At 43.1% G+C, this 24,087-nt stretch overlaps 2 protein-coding genes across 22 annotated transcripts in view; one reads left to right on the forward strand and one right to left on the reverse strand.

The window, feature by feature from the left end:
• Positions 1-1,905: 1,905 nt before the first annotated feature.
• LOC122463226 lies at positions 1,906-23,955 on the reverse strand. Its single transcript, XM_043531427.1, has 17 exons — positions 23,877-23,955; positions 22,845-22,983; positions 22,208-22,350; positions 20,749-20,866; positions 19,912-20,040; positions 19,137-19,211; positions 18,207-18,346; positions 17,737-17,890; positions 14,937-15,012; positions 12,014-12,103; positions 11,522-11,618; positions 9,105-9,194; positions 8,076-8,104; positions 5,913-6,004; positions 4,585-4,683; positions 3,082-3,176; positions 1,906-2,127 (listed from the first exon to the last, which is right to left on the reverse strand). The coding sequence occupies exons 1-17, from the start codon at positions 23,940-23,942 to the stop codon at positions 1,906-1,908; spliced, it is 1,854 nt and encodes a 617-aa protein (XP_043387362.1). The 5' UTR covers positions 23,943-23,955.
• Positions 2,123-24,087, forward strand: part of LOC102934992 (transient receptor potential cation channel subfamily V member 2) — a 40,939-nt gene continuing 18,974 nt past the window's right edge. For 2 of the 21 annotated variants that reach the window (XM_043531172.1, XM_043531179.1), the window contains exons 1-2: positions 19,079-19,236; positions 19,928-20,590. The gene's annotated coding sequence lies outside the window, so the exon portion shown is untranslated. Of the gene's footprint in view, positions 4,412-12,826; positions 13,553-19,048; positions 19,237-19,927; positions 20,591-22,255; positions 22,394-24,087 lie in introns of those variants that run through there. The other 19 variants (XM_037880155.2, XM_043531176.1, XM_043531195.1 and 16 more) reach the window with 16 other exon arrangements.

The raw sequence follows: 24,087 nt of genomic DNA on the forward strand, positions 1-24,087 counted from the left end.
ATGCTGCAAGCTTATGAGTTTGTCAGTTTAACAAATTGATAATGTATCAGGCTTGTAATCCCAAAGGGAGTCTCTTGACACTTCAAACCAAATGCATTGCTTTAGGTGGAATAAATGCAGATTGTTAACTATAAAAAGATTTTAAGTGATTATAAATCAAAACAGAATCATAGAATATCAGGGTTGGAAGGGACCTCAGGAGGTCATCTAGTCCAACCCCCTGCTCAAAGCAGGACCAATCCCCAATCAAATCATCCCAGCCAAGGCTTTGTCAAGCCTGACCTTAAAAACTTCCAAGGAAGGAGATTCTACCACCTCCCTAGGTAACGCATTCCAGTGTTTCACCACCCTCCTAGTGAAAAAGTTTTTCCTAATATCCAACCTAAACCTCCCCCACTGAAACTTGAGACCATTACTCCTTGTCCTGTCCTCTTCTACCACTGAGAGTAGTCTAGAACCATCCTCTCTGGAACCACCTCTCAGGTAGTTGAAAGCAGCTATCAAATCCCCCCTCATTCTTCTCTTCTGCAGACTAAACAATCCCAGTTCCTCAGCCTCTCCTCATAAGTCGTGTTCCAGACCCCTAATAATTTTTGTTGCCCTTTGCTGGACTCTCTCCAATTTTTCCACATCCTTCTTGTAGTGTGGGGCCCAAAACTGGACACAGTACTCCAGATGAGGCCTCACCAATGTCGAATAGAGGGGAACGATCACGTCCCTCCATCTGCTCGCTATGCCCCTACTTATACATCCCAAAATGCCATTGGCCTTCTTGGCAACAAGGGCACACTGCTGACTCATATCCAGCTTCTCGTCCACTGTAACCCCTAGGTCCTTTTCCGCAGAACTGCTGCCTAGCCATTCGGTCCCTAGTCTGTAGCTGTGCATTGGGTTCTTCCATCCTAAGTGCAGGACCCTGCACTTATCCTTATTGAACCGTATCAGGTTTCTTTTGGCCCAATCCTCTAATTTGTCTAGGTCCCTCTGTATCCTATCCCTGCCCTCCAGCGTATCTACCACTCCTCCCAGTTTAGTATCATCTGCAAATTTGCTGAGACTGCAATCCACACATAAATCAGATTTGGTCAAATGAAATAAAAGCAAAATGTATTCTAAGCTGTTAACACTTTCAGTGCCTGTACAAACTTAGATGCTTCTCGCCGCTGGTTCCTCTTCAGCCTGCCTCTCCCCTTTGATCAGCGCTTCAGTCGCTTAGGGCTTGTCTACACTTATAGTTTATAGTGCTCTAACTTGCTGGCTCTGGGGGATGAAAAATCACCCCCTGAGCACAGCAAGTCAGTGCTTTAAAGCGCTAGTGTAGACAGGCTCTAAGCAGTGCTCAGAGCAAATCCCCATGTGGAGGTGGATTACCAGGAGTGCTGGGAGAGCTATCTCCCAGCACTCGAGCGTGACCATGTTAGCACTTCAAAGTGCTGCTGCAGGAGCATTCCAGTATAGACATACCCTTGATGTGGTGGTGTCTGGATGTAGGTGGAAGAGCATAGCAAATCTCTCCCTTGGCTTTGTGCATGTGTGTACCTCCCCTCCCCTTCAGTGTCACGTGAGCATTACCTCACTGCAGTTCCAAACTGACCAAAGGAAGGGGGGTGACTCCCTTGAGAGTCTAACGTTCTTTTATTGCTGCCTAGGCCAGCGTCTTTTGTTCCTGTGAGGCTGGGCTGGGTTTGTCCCATTCCTGCCCTGATGAGGTGTGAACTGCCTCTCTGCTCTTGGAGAGTTTTTGCCTGGGCTTATTTTAAGCCATGAGGATACATTTTCAGCTTCATAACTACGTACATGAAATTATAACCTGTAACATTACTGTAACAACAATGCTCAGTGCATCATGAGCCTTCCGAAGACACCCAACATGGCAAACTTTACATTGGATACCACATAATCATTTTACAAGGATGAACATGGGGGTGCTGGGTGTTCTCCCGAGGTACAGAGCATCATACCCATATAATCAGGCTCTGATAACATCCTCCCTGCTTCAAACTGTGCTTTGTAAGGGGCCTCTGCATTTCTGCTGATAGCTGTAGTTAATTTTTCCCTTAGTTGTCTTTTGGGTTCTGGAATTTTTTCTCTGTCTTCTGTGTTTATCTGATGCCCAAATACTTCAATCTGTTAAGGCAAAAAAGGAACTCTTAAATTGAAGACAATATTGTAGCAATATTTAATACTTTACATCTTACTTAATGAAGACTTTGAGTTGTAAAAATAGTAAAACAGACTTTTTAAAAGATTTGTTTGGAAACATCTAAAAAAGGACTTTTACTATTCTGTAACAATGTCAGAATGTAAACTAAGACTTTGATAGCAGCAAGGTATTTTTTTATCAATGTTTTATGAAACAACATTTGCGTGGATTCTTCGTACGTATTAATGGCCTACTTGCGTTAATATGGATTGTTTCCCTCTTAGGCTACCAACTCTCCCAGCCAATCGTTCATTTCCTAATGCAAGATTCTTTAAATATATATCAAATATATATCTAAATCTAAAACATTACCCTACACTGTTACTTTTCAGGAGGGGCATTAGTATTGAAACATGGCAGATTTTTTCCTGACCTCAGGAACTTATTTTTGGGCTATGTGCCTTTTTTCTTGGGTTTCCTTCCCCATCATTTATGATGCTTTAGGACTCTGTGTTGTCATAACCTTACATTATTAAAGATGGTTGGGTGAGTCTCCTTCCAGTGCCATTCTTAAATTGTCCACCATTTTCAGTAGAACAATCCACTCTTTAACTGTTTCAAGAGCTGAATGCACTGCCTATGTAGTGCTTCGAGCCTGGAGAGCGAGAGATACAAGCAAGTAATCTAATTCTAGTCCACCTGCAAATTTGTGCCCTGTTAAATCAGTTTTTAAAAAAATCACACCCTTATATAAACTGCTGCAACTTTGTAGTCCAGGCCTGACAACAATATGAGGATTAAGTGGCTGCATCATTTACACTGCTGCAGTAGTCACTGATAGAAGGTAAACAGTACTTTCCCCCCTAAATGTACACTGCATAACCATAGGGTTATAGCATTAAGGGGAGAGGCAAAGGGTGAGTAAGCATATGTAATACCTCTGCATTTTTGCAGTCTTGGTTGTAGTTCCAAAGATGTTCTTTGGTAGCTGCATTCAAAGAGTCCTGCTCAGCTGCATTGCTCCCATTAGCCACTGAAAAACACAAAAAATAAATTCCTTTTGGACACTGGGCATCAGAAACGTAAATTTACAACAATTTTAATTCCTTATGGAATATAATTGTATCATTGAAGCTTATTTGGAATAGTGCTGTTTTAAATAAGACAAGCTGTTAATACCCACTTTAATGCTAGGAGTAAATCATTGGAACCTGTTCTCTCAGTGCAGGCCTGCAACTCTCTTTGGGGTTAATGGGCTTGGAGAGTCTCCCCTGAGGGCCTATTTTCTTAAGCAGAAGCAATTACATTTTAAGCCACAGGATGTCATCGTTGCTCCACAGAGGTGCTGATTTAAAAAAAAAAAAACTTCATTTTTACATTTTCACTGACATTTGATTTTCATTGCAAGTTTTGTTCAGCAGGCTCTAAATATAGAGCCAGAAAGAACACATCAAGCGAAAGGATATTTTTACCTAGAGAAGCATGCAGTTACCCTCTTAACCTTACAGATGCGTGGTTCCTCCAGAACAGGCACATTGGTGGGGAAGTAGAACTAGATAGAAGTGCTGTTTTGGATAACTGGGACCTGGAAAGACTTTAAGGCTTTGTCTATCAAGATATGCACTGCCCAGCATCAGAAGCTTATATCATCTTGAAAACAGTTGGGAAAATGTCCTCTACTTTATAAATCCTTTCCTTGGATAGCCATGCAGAAGAGAGCAAATCATCCTCCAAGTAGTTTTCTACCAAAATAATTCAATCAACTGATAATTCTTGTTAGCATGTAGCTAGATTAGATAGATGTAGTAATAGAAGTCCAGATTAGGAGAGGATTGGGTTTGGGAGCTATATAGGTGTAGAAAACTTCAAATATTGTACTGTAATGCTAAAATTTGATGGAATTTTATAATTTAAATTAATACCATGAGAGGTTAGAACCCCGGTTATTAATCCAGTCCTGACAGAGGATATATTTAGTAATATCTTAATTTTAGATATGACATTCACTGGTACTAGTAAAGGGATATCCTTATATTTATGATATTTATGTAAATCAACTTTTTTTTTTTCAGTGCAGTGACCATAACAGGATTTGTCCAGAGCCATTATGTACCTGACATCCATGGTGTAGAATTATTTTTTGGTCTAATGTCCATTGGGGTGCACAAGTGGAGCAAGTGTATAGCAATCACTGTTTTGGAGATGGTTCTGAACCACTTACCCATGGTATAGATGGATAGAGGCAATATACTTAAACTTCAGTTACTGGTAAGTCACTTTTCTGTACTGCAAACAGCATATGCGATATATATATATATAGTATTAATCACAACAGAAAACTATATTTGAAACTTATTGGTAAAAAGAGAAATATGATCAGTCAACAGATATTTCAGGGACTTTATTTGATTTCTAGCTTTTCAGAAAACCATATTACTTACTTGTGTTTGCAGCCTGCATTAGTTGTTCAAGTAGATCCAGTGTTATGGTTTTTGCTGTTTTGCCATGAATTTCCCTGGTCCTATTTGTGCCATCTGTAACTAAAGCAAAGGCTACAAATGTAGACTCACCACTTTTCAGGCCAGGAATAAATTGCTTAATCTCTTTAGAGATAAATAACGTACGGGCAATGAGGCTCAACCCTGATGAGGAAAGGTTTCCATGAAACTCCCTGATGGACAGTTATGGAATGATCTTACACAAAAGTTTTTCCTAATCCCAGGCTGTTAGTTGCTGGTTTATGCTCTAAAACATGAAGGTTTATATCTTGTATATATTTGTATTTGTCCCTCTCTCCTGTGCTTCATTAAAAAAAAATATCTCCAGCTTAATCTTTCCATGCTAGTGAAATAGTGCACTATACTGTACCTAAAGCAGCTGCCAGTGGTGGTGGGTGAGTTAAGGAGCTATCCTGGTTATATTTGGTAACTCTAGACCAGCGGTTCTCAAACTGTGGATCAGGATCCCAAAGTGGTTCGCAGCCCCCTTTGAATGGGGTTGGCAGGCCTGGCTTAGACTTGCTGGGGCCTAAGGCTGAAGTCCGAGCCCCTCTGCCCAGGGCTAAAGCCAAAGCCCGAGGGCTTCAGCCCTGGGCAGCGGGGCTCAGGTTGCAGGCCCCCTGCTTGGGGCTGAAGCCCTCGAGCTTCAGCTTTGGTGCCCTGCCCAGAGCAGTAGAGCTTGGGCTTTGGCCCCCTCACCCAGGGCAGTGGGGCTTGGGCGGGCTCAGGCTTTGGTCCCCCTCCTGGGGTCGTGAAGTAATTTCTGTTGTCAAAAGGGGGTCACGGTGCAATGAAGTTTGAGAGCCCCTGCTCTAGACTAAATAACCCCCTCCAAGGAAAAATGCCACAAAAGAAATAGGGAAATCTAGCCTAAGGTAGCTGTGGATGTTCTAATTATTCATATATAATGCCTGATACTTTAAAAAAAACAAAACAAAATACCTGATAAGCTCTTGGCTTCAGTAATATGTTGTAGCAATGAGTTCCACAAGTTAATTTTGCAGTATTGTTAGCCCTTCCTGGGAAGAGAAACACCTAGCTAACTCCTCTGGGATACTGAAGAGCAAGTTTGACTGATTTCAAAGGCAGCCCGAGTCGTCAGCTGATTTCAAAGCTCACCCCCAGTCCTTTAAAGCTGGAAGGAATGTGGAGCATCACTGAGTATAAAAATAAGAGCCGATCAGATTTTTCCCCAGGGTACCCTCCATGTTCCCATAAAGCCTTTATGATATAGATGTGTACGTGATAAGAGCCATGTAACTTTCACTAACCTGTAGGAGGTGGTGTTTGTACTGGGGAAGGTTGAGGATGCAACGTCTGAGATGGAGTCAGGGACTGCAGCGAAGGTGCAGGTGCTGTGAGGCTATAAGAGAGGAAAGACACATTCTCATGTATTCCAGAGGCATACTCCATTGTGACACATGCTGTATTTGTTTTCCCGAAGTCCCTTTGCTGCTTCTTTCTATCACACCTTTTTGCTGATACTGAGGCAATGTGTTTTCTGTCTGAACGGTGGGTGATAACCTGCCTTTCATTGTGAGACCATCCCCTCCTTTTCACTCCCTGTCCTTTCTTTGTCCTACAAACTTGTGCATAAAGAGGGACAATAACAGAGGTGAATGAATTCCAGATCAGGCTAGACGAGAGATGATACCTGAGTCCTTCCTTTTGCTTGAGGCATAATATCACAAATAACATAAAAAGGATCCTATGTAAGCAATACAGATTTTCAGTTTTTATTTTTAAGTGAATTTGATGCTAATGAAACACGTTGACTTGACAGTCCTGAAAACTGATGTCTTCTCTTATCCACAGAATGGGTACAGCATGGTCAGCAGCAGTGCAATCTTTCCATGCACTCCCAACTAGTGTACCATAACTCTCAGCTGAAAGAAACCATATGGGGGCAGTGGATAGCTCAGTCTCCGTGCTCTTTGTGAATCACACTCTTAATCCTTAACCTCTCTGTTTAAAGGTGCCAGTTAGTGCCACTTACGTTTAGAGCCCTACTCTGACACAAATTTATATCCACGGATGTAGACTGGTATCCGCAGAACCTCAGGGCTCTCCCAAGAACTGCAGCGGTGAAATGAGCATAATGCGGGGCTGCTGCTACCAGGAGCTACCGCCCCATGCCGGCAGCTCCTCTGGCACAGCTGTACCAACCCCAGCCCTGCCTCGTGGGGCGTCACGAGGATCACCAGCAGCTGTCCCTGGTCGTGCTCTTGTGTTCAAGCGGCGCATACGCCCCCAGACGGGAGACGCAGATAGCTGCATGGATGGGACGGGGGCAGGGCTGGGGGAGCTCCCAGCATGCGGCGCTAGCTCCTGGTAGCAGCAGCCCTGCATTATGCTCATTTCACCTCTGGGAGAGCTCTGCAGTTCCACAGATACCAATTTATATCTGTGAAATATCTGCATCCATGGATATAAATTTGTATCCGCGCAGGGCTCTATTTATGTTGTTGGAGTTTATGAGGAGGACTCCATTCCACCAGCTCATTTAACAGGATTCATTCTCCAGAACTGTGGGGCAAAATTTCCATAGAACTGGAGGACTGAATGGCTCAGGGGATTGGTAATGATATAAAGCCACTTTCAGTCATTGGTTCCACTCAGAGACTACAAAACGTGTATTAGGTACAATAAGTACTTAGATAGTAATGACTTTGAGCTGCTGTCATCTTCGTCTGTATTCATAGATTCCAAGTCCAGAAGGGAGCCCTGTAATTATCTAATCTGATCTCCTGTATAACATAGGCCAGAGAACTGCTCCAAAATAATTCCTAGGTCATATCTTCTAGAAAAACATCCAATCTAGATTTAAAAAGCAATGATGGAGAATCTACCACAGCCCCTGGTAAATTGTTCCAATAGATAATTACCCTTACTGTTAAAAATTTATGCCTTATTTCTAGTCTTAACTTGGCTATCATCAACTTCCAGCCAGTGGATTGTGTCATTATCCTTATTTTACAGATGGAGAAACTGAAGCCCAGAGAGGTGAAATGACTCATCCTAGGTCACCCAGCAGCCTGGTGGCAGAGCCAGGAATAGAACACAAGTCTCCTGAGTCTAGTTCTCCATCTACTAGGCCATACTGTGTGAGTGGAACTCTGACTGAAAGTGGCCTTATATCATTACCAATCCCCTGAGCCATTCAGTCCTCCAGTTCTATGAAAATTTTGCCCCATGGTTCTGGAGAATAAATCCTCTTCCCACTTTTGGTCATATGACTTAGAAATATTTGGCTGGAACTGTTAAAATATTTGTTACATTGTAGTTTGCTGTATTTCATTTGGGATTTTTTTAAGGCATTAATCACTCTGGTGCATTACAAAATCACTGTGGAAAGTCTTGGGGATGTTATCTTGACTAAGATCATTTTTCCCCCCTGAGTGTTCTCTTTGGTAACATATTGCACAGCATCTTACCTTCCCTCTGAGTATGCATCAATAGAAAGCTACAAGAGAAACAGAAAGCAACATTCTAAATCAAGATTTTTTTAAACAGCTTTGAGATTAGCTCTCTGCCTTCACTATGTCTCCAACTGAATACCCATGTCAGAGCTGTGGCGGGCCAGCTTTTCAATATCAGACAAGACAGAGTGGGCCTGGGAGAGTTTCACTCCTTCCACAAAGGTACCTCTCCCAGTCTATTGAACAAGGGTTCTCTGAGCTACCTCTGGAAGGTTGGGCCGTTTGGTAGCATTGTTGACAGAACATTCATTTGCATCATTGTTAGTACAAGGCAGAATCAATGCTGCACCAGATAAGTACGTTTTCTCTATGGGTAAGTAATAAATCTAGAAGATTGAAAGGAATTAAATTAGGTTATTTATAATAAATTGCTTTTCTATAATGCCCTTCATTCAGGTATCTTAGAACACATATAAACATTAAACTTCATAACCCCAGTGGGATATGCTGTAGTAGTTATTATTCCTACTTTGGAGATGTGTAAACTAAGGCATAGAAAGGGATCTGTGACTTGCAAAAAGACATATATTGAGATAGGATTAGAATCCAGGAGTATTGAGCCCCCAGCCCTCTGCTCCAGCTACTATAAAAGACTAATTTAATTCAAATATGGTTTCTCCATTGAATGGAATCCCTGAAGACCAAGACATAAGACACAGATGCTAATCAGAACAACCCAAACTAACAAACTTTACCACAAGTTTCTGAGGATTATAAACTGATTGCTGTGGAAATGATTGTGCAGTCACAAATGGAATTAAAAACTAAGATGGAGAATAACAAAAGCTTAATTCGTAAAGACCTTGTTTTCATGTATAAGTGCCTGATGATAATGAAGGAAGAAAAATAAATTATTTAAGCATCAACATTTCTAAACAGAATGTTCTTAAGAGTTGGCGATGAGCCCTCATGGGCTCTTTATGACCTGTAGTACTTAGCAGTGTCCATTTGGGCTCATTTTAATAAATTCAGCTCTTTTATTACCCTCTTGTCCATGAGTCTTTTGATTTCAGCTTGCAGCCCATTGATCTGTGCCTCTGCCTTCCTCTGTATTTCATAGCGCAATTGTTTCTCCTGGAAGATGTAATTTGAGATGGCAAAAGTGAGTAAATAATCTAGACATCAAAAGCCATTTGTGTCTTCTGGCATCTAGTTTACCAGCAGCGATCAGGAAGGCAAAGGTCAGTGAAAATTCTGTTGCAACACTACAAGAGAACAAGCACAGAAAACATTTCTATTAGGGCTGTCACACTATTAAAAAATTAATCACGCTGTTCAACAATAATAGAATACCATTTATTTAAATATTTTTGGATGTTACAACACAGAATACAAAGTGTACATTGCTCACTTTATATTTTTATTATAAATATTTTCACTGTAAAAAACAAAAGAAATAGTATTTTTAATTCACCTAATACAAGTACTGTAGTGCAATCTCTTTATCATGAAAGTTGAACTTACAAATGTAGAATTATGTACAAAAAATCTGTATCAAAAATAAAACAATGTAAAATTTTAGAACTTGCAAGTCCACTCAGTCCTACTTCTTGTTCAGCCAATCGTGCATACAGACAAGTTTGTTTACATTTGCAGGAGATAATACTGCCTGCTTCTTGTTTACAAAGGCTCCATGAAAGTGAGAACAGGCGTTCTCATGGCGCTGTTCTAGCTGGCGTCTCAAGATATTTACGTGCCGGATGCACTAATGATTCATATGTCCCTTTTTGCTTCAACCACGATTCCAGGGGACATCCGTCCATGCTGATGACAGGTTCTGCTCAATACCCATCCAGCGTAGCGTGGACTGACACACATTCATTTTCATTGCCACCAGCAGAGGGTTGGTTTTCTTTTTTAGTGGTTTGGGCTCTGTAGTTTCCGCATCTGAGTGTTGCTCTTTTAAGACTTCTGAAAGCATGCTCCACACCTCATCCTTCTCAGATTTTGGAAGGCACTTCAGAGTCTTAAACCTTGGGTTGAGTGCTGTAGCTATCTTTAGAAATCTCACATTGGTACCTTCTTTGCATTTTGTCAGATCTGCAGTGAAAGTGTTCTTAAAATGAACAACATGTGCTGGGTCATCATCCAGGACTGCTATAACATGAAATATATGGCAGAATGCGGGGAAAACAGAGCAGGGGGACACACAATTCTCCCCTAAGGACTTCAGTCACAAATTTAATTAACACATTATTTTTTTAATGAGCGTCATCAGCCTGGAAGCATGTCTTCTGGAATGGTGGCTGAAGCATGAAGGGGCATATTAATATTTAGCATATCTGGCACGTAAATACCTTGCTACAAAAGTGCCATGCAAATGCTCATTCTCAGTTTCTGGTGACATTGTAAATAAGAAGAGGGCAGCATGATCTCCTGTAAATGTAAACAAACTTCTTTGTCTTAGCAATTGGCTGAACAAGAAGTAGGACTGAGTGGACTTGTAGGCTCTGAAGTTTTACATTGTTTTGTTTTTGAGTGCAGTTATGTAACAAAAAATTTACATTTGCAAGTTGCACTTTCACGACAAAGAGATTGCACTACAGCACTTGTATGAGGTGAATTGAAAAATACTATTAATTTTAGTTATCATTTTTACAGTGCAAATATTTCTAATAAAAAATAATATACACTTTGATTTCAGTTACAACACACAATACAATATATGTGAAAAAGTAGAAAAACATCCAAAATATTTAATAAATTTCAATTGGTATTCTATTGTTTAACAGTGCGATTAAAATGGCAATTAATTTTTTTGAGTTAACTGCAATTAATTGACAGCCCTAATTTCTATAATGATGCTCGGGGTTGTGTCCTATGGGAATTAAAATTATGTTGGGCAGATTTCTGAGGTTCTTGCTGAGAGTTCCCTATGAAGGCAGTGGGGGACGGGGGGCGCTTATATGCTATTGGAGGTGGCCTCTAGACAACAGATAAAAATTAGGCCTCAGCAACTTGTCATTAAATATTTGATGGCCTCTTTTGTAAGAGCAGACGTTAACCGTGACATCCGGGCCACTTTTGAACTCAAATGACTGCATGCTGCCTACAGTAACTAAGTTCCTTCTGCAGCTTCAGTTGGAGAAGCTTTTCCTCTCTTCCTAAGGATCTTGTTGTGTGGTGCTACTGCGAGAGATGGACGGCTGTATCCCACCACAGAGAGACTGTGTTTCCGTGAAGAGGAAAGTGACCCTGATACATTGCAGACGAAAGCCTTTTAGGATCCTTCAGAATAAAGCTCTGCAGAAATGTAAGGGATTATGGCTGAAAGCATGTTATTTCCATACAGCTGCTGCTGCTGCTGTTGAGGCGGTGAAGAGGTAATTACAACTCCAGTTTGACTCATATCCTGTATCAGCCATGCAGTTCCTCTTCCTCTCCGTTTCTCCAAATAGTACCTGTGATAGTTGTTCTTCCAGATAGATCCTTTGTGCTTCAGAGGTTCCTTTAGTCTCTTCCAGAAGCTGTAGTAGTCTGCCCTCTTGTTGCCTATAACTTCATTAAACAGTTAATTTCAGATGGTGGGACTATTTTTTTTTAAAGTATAGATCACTTAACATACACAGGTTACATAACAATCCCAAACTATGCATCATGGGAGGGTTTTCAGACAGTGTTTAAGATGTCCCCCCTCATGACATTGTATATTATATGAAAAATGAGTGCTTGGAGAAGGGGTACAGCTACCTCCATGCTCCTAGTTAGCAGTAAAATAGATTCTTTGGTGGAAATCAGACGAGGGGGCATGTGATGGGGGAGCCAAGGGGCTAAGAGGAGAAAGTCATAAAGGCTGGAGCAGTGTGATGGGGAAGTGCTACTGTAGTCCTAAATCTGGGAATACTGGGATTGTTTTGGGTTGGGTTTTTTTTTTGGGGGGGGGGTCTTTTTACCTCTTTTGTTCCTCTTCTCTAAACCTTTGCAACCTTTCTTCCTGTTTCTGTCTCTCCCTGTGCTGCCTTTGAAACATCTCACGTTCCTCTCTGCAAACCACAACATATTGATTAAAAAAAAAAAAGGTATGTGTGGGTTTCCACCTCTACTCCTACATCCGAGACAGAGCCCCAAGTGTACCTTTTCCTTCCCCCTACAGTTTTATTCCTTTCAGTGCCTCCAAGTCTTACATCTGGCTTCAAGGGTAACCATGCACCTGGCTTTGAAGCTGGTGTTCTTGTTTAGATTGTCTTTTCTTGGTCTGCTCCTCAAGAAGGCAAGCACTGCTGGCTGGAGGCCTAGAGACCCAGTAGCGTGCTCTTGGGCTTGATCTCCTTATTGGCACTTGCATTAAGTATCTGCACACCACTGAGGTGATGCCGGTGAATACATTAGTCTTCCTTAGAACCTTTTCTCCTGAAAGGAAAGAAGTTATCCCCTCATATCCTAGTGTAGTAGGGATACACACCACTAACTGCAAACCATTTAGGAGTTAACTGTGCAACCACCCATTGTGAGTCAGATGCCTCAAGCTTACATCCTGATACAATCACAACAACTGGACCTGTGTGTGCATGTGAGGGAGTTGTGTATGTAAACGGGTTCCACTGATAAGCATTTCTAAGAGCAAGGAGATGAATCTTAGAATTGAATTAACCACATACACCCAGTGCTACTGCTGCTTTGCTTTCCCATGTCCCTTTAGGACGCTATAGTGCAGAGTGCTACGTAAAAGAAGCCACTGATCAGCAGAGCAAGCACAAAATGAATTTTATTGAAACTCTCAATTTCTCCCTTTTCTAGTTGAGAGTGAATTTCCTTCCCCAAAACGTGCCTGGGAAAGGTCTCTAGAATTCCACATTGTTTTGGTTCCTGGAACATTTAAGATGCCCCAGGCTTGCAGAGAGTTCCCATAAATGCAGAAGATTAAATAAAACTGCATTTAATTCTGATTAAAGAGACAAGGTCAGGGAGGTAATATATTTTATTGGACTAACTTCTTCAGGTCTTCTTTGAGCTCTGTGTATACTCAAAAGCTTGTCTCTCTCCAACAGAAGTTAGTCCAATAAAAGATATTACCTACCTTGTCTCTGTCAAATCCAGGACCAATACAACTTTCATTCTGAGTGTTCTGCTAGTGTTAGGTTTAAATATAGTAATGTGTAAATATCAGGACTTGAGCTCAGTCATCTGCTCAGCAGAGAGCATTAACCTGACAAAACCACAGTGGGTAATGATTTGCTCATTAGCGTACTTATAGCATTGATGATAAAGTGGAGTATGGGAGGTTGCCAGTGGATGGTGCTAAATTTTTTGTTAATGATTGTATTTAGGGAAGGACTCTGTAGGAGAATGGGAGAAGAGGGACAGGAAGAGAAACTTTTAAAGTCAGTGGTTGAGACAGCCTCTCTAACTCCATCCACCCCCAGGGTGGGTAGGAAGTCACAGGCCTGTATTGCAGGGCCTGCAGTGTGCATTATCCCCTAGGCTCCTTAGAGGTAAGGCTGGTAAATCTGTTTCAGTTCCAGGTATAAAGTGGGAATCTTTGTATACTTTTTGCTGTTCATGGAGGTTGGATAATAATGAAGCTAGAAGGATGAGTTTCACTGTTTACAATCAATGTCATTCTCTGGCTCTCACACACTTAGCCCAGTGCTGTTGGGTTTGTGACCCAAACACCTTAGGAAAAGATTTAAATTCCCCTTTCCCTTCAACTCTTCTTTAAAATTTACCAAAAGAAAAACTGTGAAACTACTCCCAGGCTTATGCAATGAGCTCTCTGTAGGCCTCTGCCTGCATGAAGCTTATTGCAATATTTGTGTCAAAATCTCATTCAAACTGCCCCCCCCCCCCCCATAAATTTTACAGCTGATCCCTTAAAGTTAGGCACAAAATACTCAGGGTGCTGGGAGGTCCCACACTGAATCCAGCTGATGGAGAGTTAATTTCTCTGATCAAGTCTCTTATGGCTCGTAGCTGCACAGGTGAAATCTGTTGGTATAATAAGGTGGGGCTCCTGAGGGGAGCAATCAGGAACCAAATGCAACAGAGTGCCATAAATGTGGCTCACAGGCAGAAGTGTGAGACCTAAGGTTAGCAGCAAACAGACTGAGGCAGGCCTCTCCAAGGAGGTGGAACTGGGCACTAAGCTTTAGAGGATATTTTTTTTTGGTGGTAGCACATCAAGGATTTTTGATAGTTGTTGGCTTAAAATCATTTGATAAAACCTGTTTACCTCCAAATTCTGCCAGTAAACACTTGGGAGGAAAACCCCATGTCTTTGGAGTACGCTGACAGACTCTGTTGGCTTACAGCTCTCTAACCCTTTTTAATAGATATCCTGCATCTCCTCTATCCCAACCCTGAAGGTAGAGTAAGGCAAGGAGGGAGCTGCTCTGCACCCACTCTCATGTATGGTATAGTGCCCCCTGCAAAAATGCAAACATGGTTTCTTCTGTAATGTAGAAACGTATATTTGTTCCCCTTTGAAAACTGCTCTTGGTGCCTTCCCCTCCGTGCCCTTGCTGGGCTGCGTCATTGATAGCACCCCAGGTCTGTACTGCTTCACTAAACATAAAACAGGATTTGGGTCCATCTGCACAGGTGGGACCAGACTATGCTATAACAACTCCTTAATTGTGGTGGTTTTGCTAGTTGTGACACATGGCTAGAAAGGGTTAAACAGGGCCATTTTAGATGTTAAAGGCTGCAGTCTTGGAGTGACCTACCCATTTTAATAGTCACAGCCCTGGCAGTAATGTCAAGAAATACATGAGGACTGTATAGTTACATCTACTGTCATCCCTAAAGATGACTTAAAGCCCTGGTAAGAAAGATCTTGCCCTGTGATATGCAGGTGACAGTAATGCCCAATAGAGCTACCTTGCCTGTCTTGTGTCCTGAGGTCTGGTTCTTGGAGGTACTGGTACTCTGTACAAGTAGCTCCAGGGAGGCAAAACTGTGGAGAAGAAAATAAAAACCGTGAGAACATGGCAATTGTCAGCTTTCTGAAGAGCACACAGAGATAGCCAGACAACTGCATCAGTTCCCACAGACGTGTTCGACATGAATCCAGATCTGAGTTGATAGAAGTTCCATGCAGAGTACGTACTGCTTCATAGCCTGATTATAGAATTCTCCAGAAGAAACATTCAGAAAATATTGTGAAATCTGCTAACTAATCACTGGTAACGTAAGTGCTCATCTATCAAACATCAATTATTGGGGTTTCCTATCCAGGTTGCTTTAAGAGCATTTATTCACCAACTTCCTTCTCTATTGGCAGGATAGCATTCCCGTGGAACAGGAAGTCAGGGTTTTTTAGGGACAGTAGTGCTGGTTACATTTTCTATGCTCTGCACTTTTACATTTGTAAGAACTGTGCCTAAGTGCAGAGGCAGTGGCCATTTTCTTCTCAGAGTTGCTGCAGCCTGTACAGAGGAGATGCCTGCATTGTGCTCTCCCTCGCAGAGACTTCACTTTTTCTTTCTTGCTGTTTTTCCTGTAATCTGGAATAAGACTGAGAGCATATGGTTCCTTTTTTGGATATAGGAGAAACAGTACTTGTCTATAAACCAAGATCTATCACATCTTGTTACATCATGGTAGTATTCTGTCTTATAACTAGGTCTGCATTTGCCTGGTATGAGCCTGTTACTTGAATTATGTTATGGATCTGATAGGAGCCGTAGCACAATCCATTAACAAGATTAAAACATAATTTGGGTCCATCTTGCACAGGTGAGACCAGACTATGCTATAACAACTCCTTAATTGTGGTGGTTTTGCTAGTTGTGACACATGGCTAGGGTTAAACATCCTGCAAAATAAAATAACCCTCAAAAGAGGGTGGAGAGATGTTTGTGTTTTTGTGTGTTTACATATGCATGATTAGGGTCCACAGTGTAATCAGCAGTCCCTGTCTGTGCTGTATTCTGATAATTCAGAGGTCAAAAGAACATTCTATCATTTAAACGAATTGTAAACACGGGATATCTTGGTATTCATCTCTTTTTTTAAATGTACTGTGAATGGTGGAGGAACAAGCAAATGGTCTTATGTTAATTCATATAGCTAAGTACCGGTGATGGACCTCCATCAAAGTTATTCTAATTACCTTTTGTTCCCTGAGGAACCCCAACTTGTCAAAAGACATGAAATTGTATAAAAGATCTTTGGGTCCTGATTCTGTCATCTGAGATCTGCTTAGGCTTCATCAGGGGAAGTTTGAGTCGCAAGATTGAGGTCCCAGTTATGCTGGTACGCCCTGAATTTGAGATTTGGACATTGGACTATAAATTATGAACTATTTCTGAAAGAACTGTTTGCAACTACAAAGCTCACCATTTCTGCTATGAATCTGAAACTCAATGAATTGAACTCATGTCTGTATGTATATTGATCTTTTAACCAGACTCCCTCTCCCTTTTGTTTTTTAATAAATTTTAGATTAGTTAATAAGAATTGGCTGTAGCGTGTATTTGGATAAGATCTGAAACATTCATTAACCTGGGAGATAATGTGTCTGATCCTTTGGGGTTGGTAGAACCATTTCTTTTATATGATGAAATAAGATTTACAGAAATTTTCATCATATTTGATGTGAGTACCTGGATGGAGGCCTGAGGCTGGATCACTTTAAGGGATCTTTGTGGTTTGGACTTCTGAGTGTAACCAGTAAGGTAATAAAGAAGATGTTTTATGCTGGCTTGGTGAATCTAAGTACTGGAATATCCACCAGCTTTATGGGCATACTCAGTGGTGAGCTGGAGCCGGTTAGCACCGGTTTGCTAGAACCGGTTGTTAAATTTAGAAGCCCTTTTAGAACTGGTTGCTCTGCAAGGGACAATCAGTTCTAAAAGGGCTTCTAAATTTAACCGGCCAAAAGTGGCGCCTTAGGTGCGAACTCCATGGGTGCTCCAGCCCTGGAGCACCCAAGGGGAAAATTTGGTGGATGCAGAGCACCCACTGGCAGCTCCCCGTCCCGCGCCCGGCCCCAGCTCACCTCTGCTCTGTCTCCTCCCCTGAAGGCACCGCCCCGCTCTGCTTCTCCGCCCCCCCCGGCTTCCCGTGAATCAGCTATTCACATGGGAAGCCGGGACAGGCTGAGAAGCAGGCGGTGGCTTCACACTCAGGCCCAGGGAGGCGGAGGTGAGCTGGAGGAGGGCTGTCCACACCGCAGCAGGTAACCCGGGAGGGACGGGGGTGGGGCCGCAGGGGAACCGCTCCCTGCCCCAGCTCACCTCCACCACCCTCGGCCTGAGCAGGAAGCTGCCGCCTGCTTCTCAGCCCTTCCCGGCTGCCCCAGGTAAGCATCGCCGGGACTCCCCACTTTGCCCCCCGGCAAGTCCCTCTGGCTCTTAGGGGTGGGGTGGGCACCCACTACGGTGGCCCACGAGATCCTCCTGCCTGGTTCTGGGGGCAGTCAGGGGGCAGGGGAGGGGGGTGGATGGGGCAGGGGTCCGGGGGGGGGGGCGTCAAGGAACATGGGGGGTTGGATGGGGCAGGAATCCTCGGGAGTGGGGGTGGGCAACGACCCCCTTGTGGGGTGAGGAGGGAACTGGTTGTTAAGATTTGGGCAGCTAATCACTGGGCATACTGCATCTAGCTGGGCATGTTGTTTTTGTGACACCTGTTCCAGGTGCAAGTCTTGTGCAGTGCCAGATGCAGGATGTGATCTCACCTTGTGTGGGAGCATGGACTGGGAAGGGGTCACTGTCATCTCTGTGTAGCTGGCTGGAGAGTTCTCTGAAGAAGTGTTTTCTGATCACGTCTTGAAATTCTTGCACAGACAGATTTGGCCCTTGAGTCCTTAGAGCTGTTTCCACCTGGCCTGGCTGAACAAAACAATAGGCAGTGATTTATGTCCCAGTAAAATGGATTGCAGTTGCCGTGAGCTTTTGTGGCATCTCCTCGCTGCCCTTTCTTTATATCTCTGCACCCTCTTCTGTGTCAGGATGCTGTTGAACTTATTTTTTTAATCTTTCTTTTTGTCACTGACTCACCTCCTAGCCTCAGTGTTAACCAGTCCTTGTCTCTTTAGCTCCACATTTTATCTACCCCAAACTATGATTTCTGAAATAAAAGTTATCATGGACTTGAATCTTATGAATGAAACTGCATATTTTGTGAGAAAGGAAATGTGACACTTACTGACTGACATGTCTTCAGATAGTCCCGAAGCAATAAGATGAAGGCTGTGCTGAATGCAGGGAGGCAGTTATATGCTGGCTGATCAAGTCCAATGATTACCTGGTCCCAGACATAAAGCAACGTATCCATGGTCAGGTAGCCTGTGAAAAGGTGCAGAGTGACCCTTTTGCTACAGGCAGGGATGTGTGTATGCATGAGATGCACCAAGTTTGGAAGATCTGTTGGTCATTACAGGAATGAGCTGTACAATTACTGCTCTGCCAGGAGACTCTGGGTAACTGAGACTCTCGTTTTATGTCTCTGTTTGCTAGTGGTTGCTTGTTGTTCCCCAGAATGAGTAGGAAAGGGGAGAATGAAAGATGAGCAAATGTTAATTACTTTCTAAATTGCTTCATCTCGGTGAATTTGTGGACAAATTGACTCTTTTTTTCCTTTCTAGAGATGATCTGAGGTGTGATTGGCTGTGCTAGATTTAGCCTTGCAAGGCTGGCTAAAAATATTAGTGGAGATGCAATGACATGGACGTTAGCACAGGCTAGCATTGTGAGTATGTACCTAGGGTCCTTGGTGTGATTATACAGCTGGAGTTGAAGCCCACGCTACTGTGTCTACACTGCTGTTTTTAGCCATGCTGGTGTGGGTAAAGTCAGTATGAGTATGTCTACCTGTGCTGTAATTACACCAGAGACTGCAATGTAGCTACACCCTAAGGACCAAATAAATGACTTCCGTTTACTAATATCAGTGATACATTTGGCCCTATCTCGCTGTCTTCCCTCCCGTTGGAGGGAATATCTCATACCACTGTTCTTAATACACAACATCCTTTGTTCTCTTACAAGCTAGTCCTTATGTGGAAAAGCCTGATTCATTTTAGGATTGGAAGAAGTTGGCTTGTGACTCATTTAAAAACATCAGTAAGTGCCTTACCTACAAAGACTGTACTGATGGCTGGTTGGAGCATGTGCTGCAGTGCCTTCTGCAGGGGTTCCTGAGGTTCCTCTGCTAGGACACAATGAAAGAGTTCAGGGTAAGTAGATTCTGCATAACGGTTGGAATTTACTTGAAGTTTCAGTCAAGCTCAGAGACTAACATGCTGGTTGTCTCATAAGCTGGTGACTGTATTTACATTCTACAACTTATATAGGGCCAGATCCAATGGAGGAGGATCCAATGGCATAGGAGCCTGTACTGTGAGGCGCAGCCAAGGCTGGAGCTCTATGGGGGAGGATGGAGAGGAATGATTTGTCTCTGATCCCAGTCACATGGACTCAATGAAGCCTCTGTAGTCAGCTTCATCCTCTTTCTCCAGAGATGCATAGCTCTGAAAAGGGGAGAGGCATCTGACTCTACCTTAGTGGAAGAGAGCCTCATTAACTGAGGTCGAACGTTCATGAAAGTGATAAACTCTTCAGCCAGAACAGCAGAAATGGAGTCCAAAGATAGGCTGGGGGCAGCAGTGTCTAGGACGACTTGCAGCAGAAGCACCAGTAAAAAATACTCTTGTGTCGGGCAGATTCGTGGCTGTGACTTGAGGCTTATGGTAATAAGAGAGGATGTTCCTCAGGCCTCGTGCTGCAATTGAAATAAAAACCCCAACTTTTTCGGAGTCCTTTTTTCCCTGGTGTTGTACACAATCTTTTATTAGTTGCAAAAAGTAAAGGTCATGGCTTCACAATCACAAGATAACCACATATGACTTCACCTTTGTTATTTTTCAGGTGCTGGAAGGTGGGTTCGGTGGACAGCAGAACCTGAGACCTCAGGAAAATCTCCCACTCCTTTGGGGATTTAGCTTTATTCACTGCTACTTGGGACAGATACTCCATACGTGCTGGAAAGAAGAAGAACAAGGGAGGCCATAAAGGAGCCACAGCATTCACTTTTTGCGTGAACTTTAATGTGTTCTCATACTTCACCAGATTTCTTATAAAGACACTACTAGATCTCTCTGTGCAGTTGAACCCACTTACATTCTTGATGATCTTCGTCTAAACTTTGTACTGATATATATCCATTGGTTTCAGTGGGGCTGCACAGGATGCAAATTATCATAGAATTTGACTCCATGTGTGTAATGACTGCGCTACCCTGAGAGATCACTTCTGAAAATAATTGGAGCAAACTGATCCACTCCAAAGGCAAGAAAGGTACTCTTCAGAACTATTTTATGAGCCCCGGGAATAAATAAGGGAGGGAGATTGCTCCAACCCTCTCTTCAATTTTGTGGCAAGAATTTTAGCAAGGACCTCCAAGGAGCCCCTTCGAGTGTCTCATTTAAAGGAACAACATCTCTGCAGACCAGTGAAAACCACTGGATTTTCATCACGAGCCATGTGAAGCTGTTTACACTCGTCATTTAGACTGTGAACAGCAGTCTCCAGGTATCCTGTCTTTTGTGTTGTGGATAGATATTAATCCTTATATGTCGTACCACACATGAATGGCATAGATAGGATAGATTGATTTCTAAACGTGCCCAGAAGTTGGGATGGTCAAATATTTTAAAACAAAAGAAGGAACCATTGAAATAAATAAATACCTTTGGTATTAGACAGGTGGAGCCTCCAGGTGAGCCTTCTCAAGTCTGCAGGGAGGGACTGGTTGAAAAAAGCTTGCAATTTCCCCTTCATAGCTGGTCTTTCCTCCAGCAAATTCATCTGAAAAACAATGCATAATTGACAGCAGCTAAATTCTAAATTAAAGCCTTTCAGTATAAGGACAAAGTGTCCCTTCTATATGATATGGACCCCTGCTGTAGTCATGGAATCCAGTGAAACCGCTCAATGGGAGTTTTCAGACATGAGGTATATAGAAGCAGGCCTAGTATCTGCTTCAGGTGGATGGCCTAGAGGGAAGATGAATTTCCTTATCTATAAAATCACTTAGAATAAGGAGGATAATTAAATTTAGGGTTTCAGATCTGCCTGTTATCAGCTATATTTATAGATAAAGCAAAGGACAGAAGTCAGACATCTGGGTTTTATTCCCAGCTCTGCTGCCGATTTGCTATACTGTCTTGAGCAAGTCAGTTAGCCATTTATAACCACTGAACTATTTACAGTTTTCAAAATCAAGAGTGTTACAGCAGCGGGAAAGTGAACTCATTTCAAGCATAAGAATAAGGACTGCAAACGGGAAATCAGCCTGGTTCAGATTTTTCCATCCTGCCTGCTTCTGTCTGGTTTGCCCATTCCTGCCTAAGTTAGTTGTATACAGCAGCTGCCAGGCTGGTGTGCAGTAAGATGAATGACATGCAGGCACTAGGCAGGACTGTTGGTTTATAGGTCTGTGCACTGCTCCATCGGCGTAAGATTTGTTAGGGAATGGATGAGTGGATTTATTCTGGTTCAGCTTGTGCTGGGGAGTGGGTCGTTGGACATTGATAGTTTAGAACTGGCCAGGTTGCTGGCAGCACCTCTGTTGTAGATAGATATGAGATAATCAGAGTTTCAATGGACAGGAAACACTGATTTACCTCATAGTCCCTTTAGATGGGCATATGTTTGGCAGGTGACCTGTCCACCTAGGTGAGTGAGGGTGGAGAGAAGATCCAAGATCAGACTGGAACTTTGCCAAGTGCTAAGGAAAGGACAGGATGGCACGTTCCAGTGTTTGGAGTTGGGAGAGGAGGTATTGGTCTTTCCTGAGCAGAATGAATGGAGGTTCTAAAGTGTAAGTCAAGAGGGACTGAACTGAGACCTCTGCACTGATGACGTTGAACACATCTGAGATTGCACATAGAAATAGAGAGCCCTGAGCCACTTGGGTCCCAGAGCGGCAGTTCTGGTCTACAACCTGAGGGCAAAATCACAAGCTGGATTCTTGGCAAATTTCATGCCATTGGAGCAATATAGATGAAGGGCTACAAAGGAAACTGGTTTGTCTTTAGACTGTGCAACGATTGCATCAGGTTGGAACAGCTGCAGGTCACATTAGTCCTTTATTTTGAATTTTCATGCAAATAAAATAACCCTCTTAGAAAAAGATAGTAAATGTACCACTCCATTCTTGATGTGACTCAGAACCAGGGCTGACTTGTTTTTCAGACGATCACCATCTTGCAGTTCATGAGCAACTTGAATGTACAGCTGCTCCTCTAGGCAAGTGCTAACTTGAGACATCAGGGCTTTACACAGGTCTCCTGAAACAGTCAGAAGGTTTCTTCAGTGTTTATCAGGATAATGGTAAGACAACCAGAAGATAAGTAGAGCGGTGTAACTCAGTGATTTAGCCACAAGTGTCTGGCTAACATTTAACTATTGTAACAAAACTACAGTCACCAGATATTGTTGTAGCAGGGCTCAAGCCTTTTGGCATTTTCTCTTGCAATGCAGCATTTGAGTTACACAGCAAGTAAAGTACTAGCAGAAGCTGTTGTGCCAACGCAATAGAAGCGTGCATCTTGCCCTGATTACTACCCAGCTAAACTCAGTGTACTCAGATACAACAGTGATGGGCATGGTATAAATGCCCATACAGATACTAGGAAAGAAGCCAAAGTTTCATGGGCACTTTATTGAGCTGCACAGCAAAATAAAGTACTTTGAAGAAAGGAAAAAAATGAAACAACCGGGTGGTAACCTAGAAGCTGAAGGAAGAGAGAGGCTGAATATTCTTCCCTTCCCAAACTGTTACCTCCTTGGATGGCCTTGGCAGCTCGCTGAAGGTCGAAAGCCTTCTCTGCCGCAGAGAGGTCTGTGAAGAAATGGACATGGCTCTCAGTCATCTGCTGCTGGGCAGCATCACATAACTGCACTGTGAAGTCTCGCCATTCCTGCCCAACATAGAGGGGATTCTGTTAGGCCAGCCTCCCTTGGGCCTAGATGTTCATCCCAAATGTGTGAAGACAGCCACGCTTTCCATGGGTCAGGAAGAGGGATACAGAGGTGGACGTGTGCAGGGGGGGGCCTCCACAGACTCCCTTCTGGCAGGCATTCCTTCAACCCTAATAATAATCCCCCTGAGATTTACAGTATTCCTGTCAACTGCCATCTCTGGCAGATGTTGTCACTGCAACAGTGTGTACAAGACCTAGAAAGTGGCAGTGCAGAGGCTTTATCCTTGGGCCTCCAGGGGACTCAAGTGTTGTAGATGATTTCATGAGACAGACACAGCAGATAGCCCAGATGCTGTAGGCACAGCACATGGGGTAACAGAGGTCATGCAGGTTAGAGAGACTCTCCATCAGGACAGCTGCTGCCTTCTTAGTAAGTACAGCTCCAAAATGTCCCTCTATGACTCCGACCTTTGCAGTAATCACGCCACTGGGTATTTTTACAGACAATTGTCTTGCTTGTTTCTCTAGCAGGGGGGCTTTCTGGCTTTTGTGCTGGTTGCCCTATGTTTCTGAAGCTTGCTCACATCAGATTGCCTCTGGCTTTTGCAGAAACCTATAACTGACTGTTGCAATTCAGACCCAGTGGAGCAAGACTCATGTATACAGTCCATTATTTTAGCCCAAGGTGCAGAAGGCTCAGCCACACGTCCCCCAAACCCCTTGATATTAACTGCAAGACAATCCCTCCTCCCACGGCCATGGGCTCAGGAAATGTGAATTCCAGCATTTGGCCTCAGCTTTCTGGCCCAAGATCAACAAAGTCCAAACTTTAAACCCCTTCTTGGCCCATCAGGACCTGTCCTGACTTTCTGTGCCTAATTCTACCATACCTGTGAGTTCTCAATGTGATTTTGGGCTTTCTGTAGCCATGTCAGAGTTCCTGAGCCACCTGCCATTGCTTCGGATTGTCTCAGCAGAGGAGTCCCACCGTTGCTAGGGCCTGTTGCTACAGCAGACTTTACAAAGGCTGTTTCTAGTCTGGCTGTAGCACTAGCCACAAGGAAAGTCTATTCCCCCCTCTCTCTCTCCCCTCCTCCTCCT

Source organism: Chelonia mydas, chromosome 17 (assembly GCF_015237465.2).
Source record: "Chelonia mydas isolate rCheMyd1 chromosome 17, rCheMyd1.pri.v2, whole genome shotgun sequence".
Taxonomy (NCBI): domain Eukaryota; kingdom Metazoa; phylum Chordata; order Testudines; family Cheloniidae; genus Chelonia; species Chelonia mydas.

Coding starts and splice junctions, on each gene's coding strand:
- LOC122463226 (XM_043531427.1), bottom strand. CDS start 23,942: ATGGCAGGTGGCTCAGGAACTCTGACATGGCTACAGAAAGCCCAAAAT. Junction 22,351..22,844: donor TGCCAAGGCCATCCAAGGAG/GTAACAGTTTGG, acceptor TGACTGTTTCAG/GAGACCTGTGTAAAGCCCTG. Junction 3,177..4,584: donor AATGCAGGCTGCAAACACAA/GTAAGTAATATG, acceptor TGTGTTTTTCAG/TGGCTAATGGGAGCAATGCA.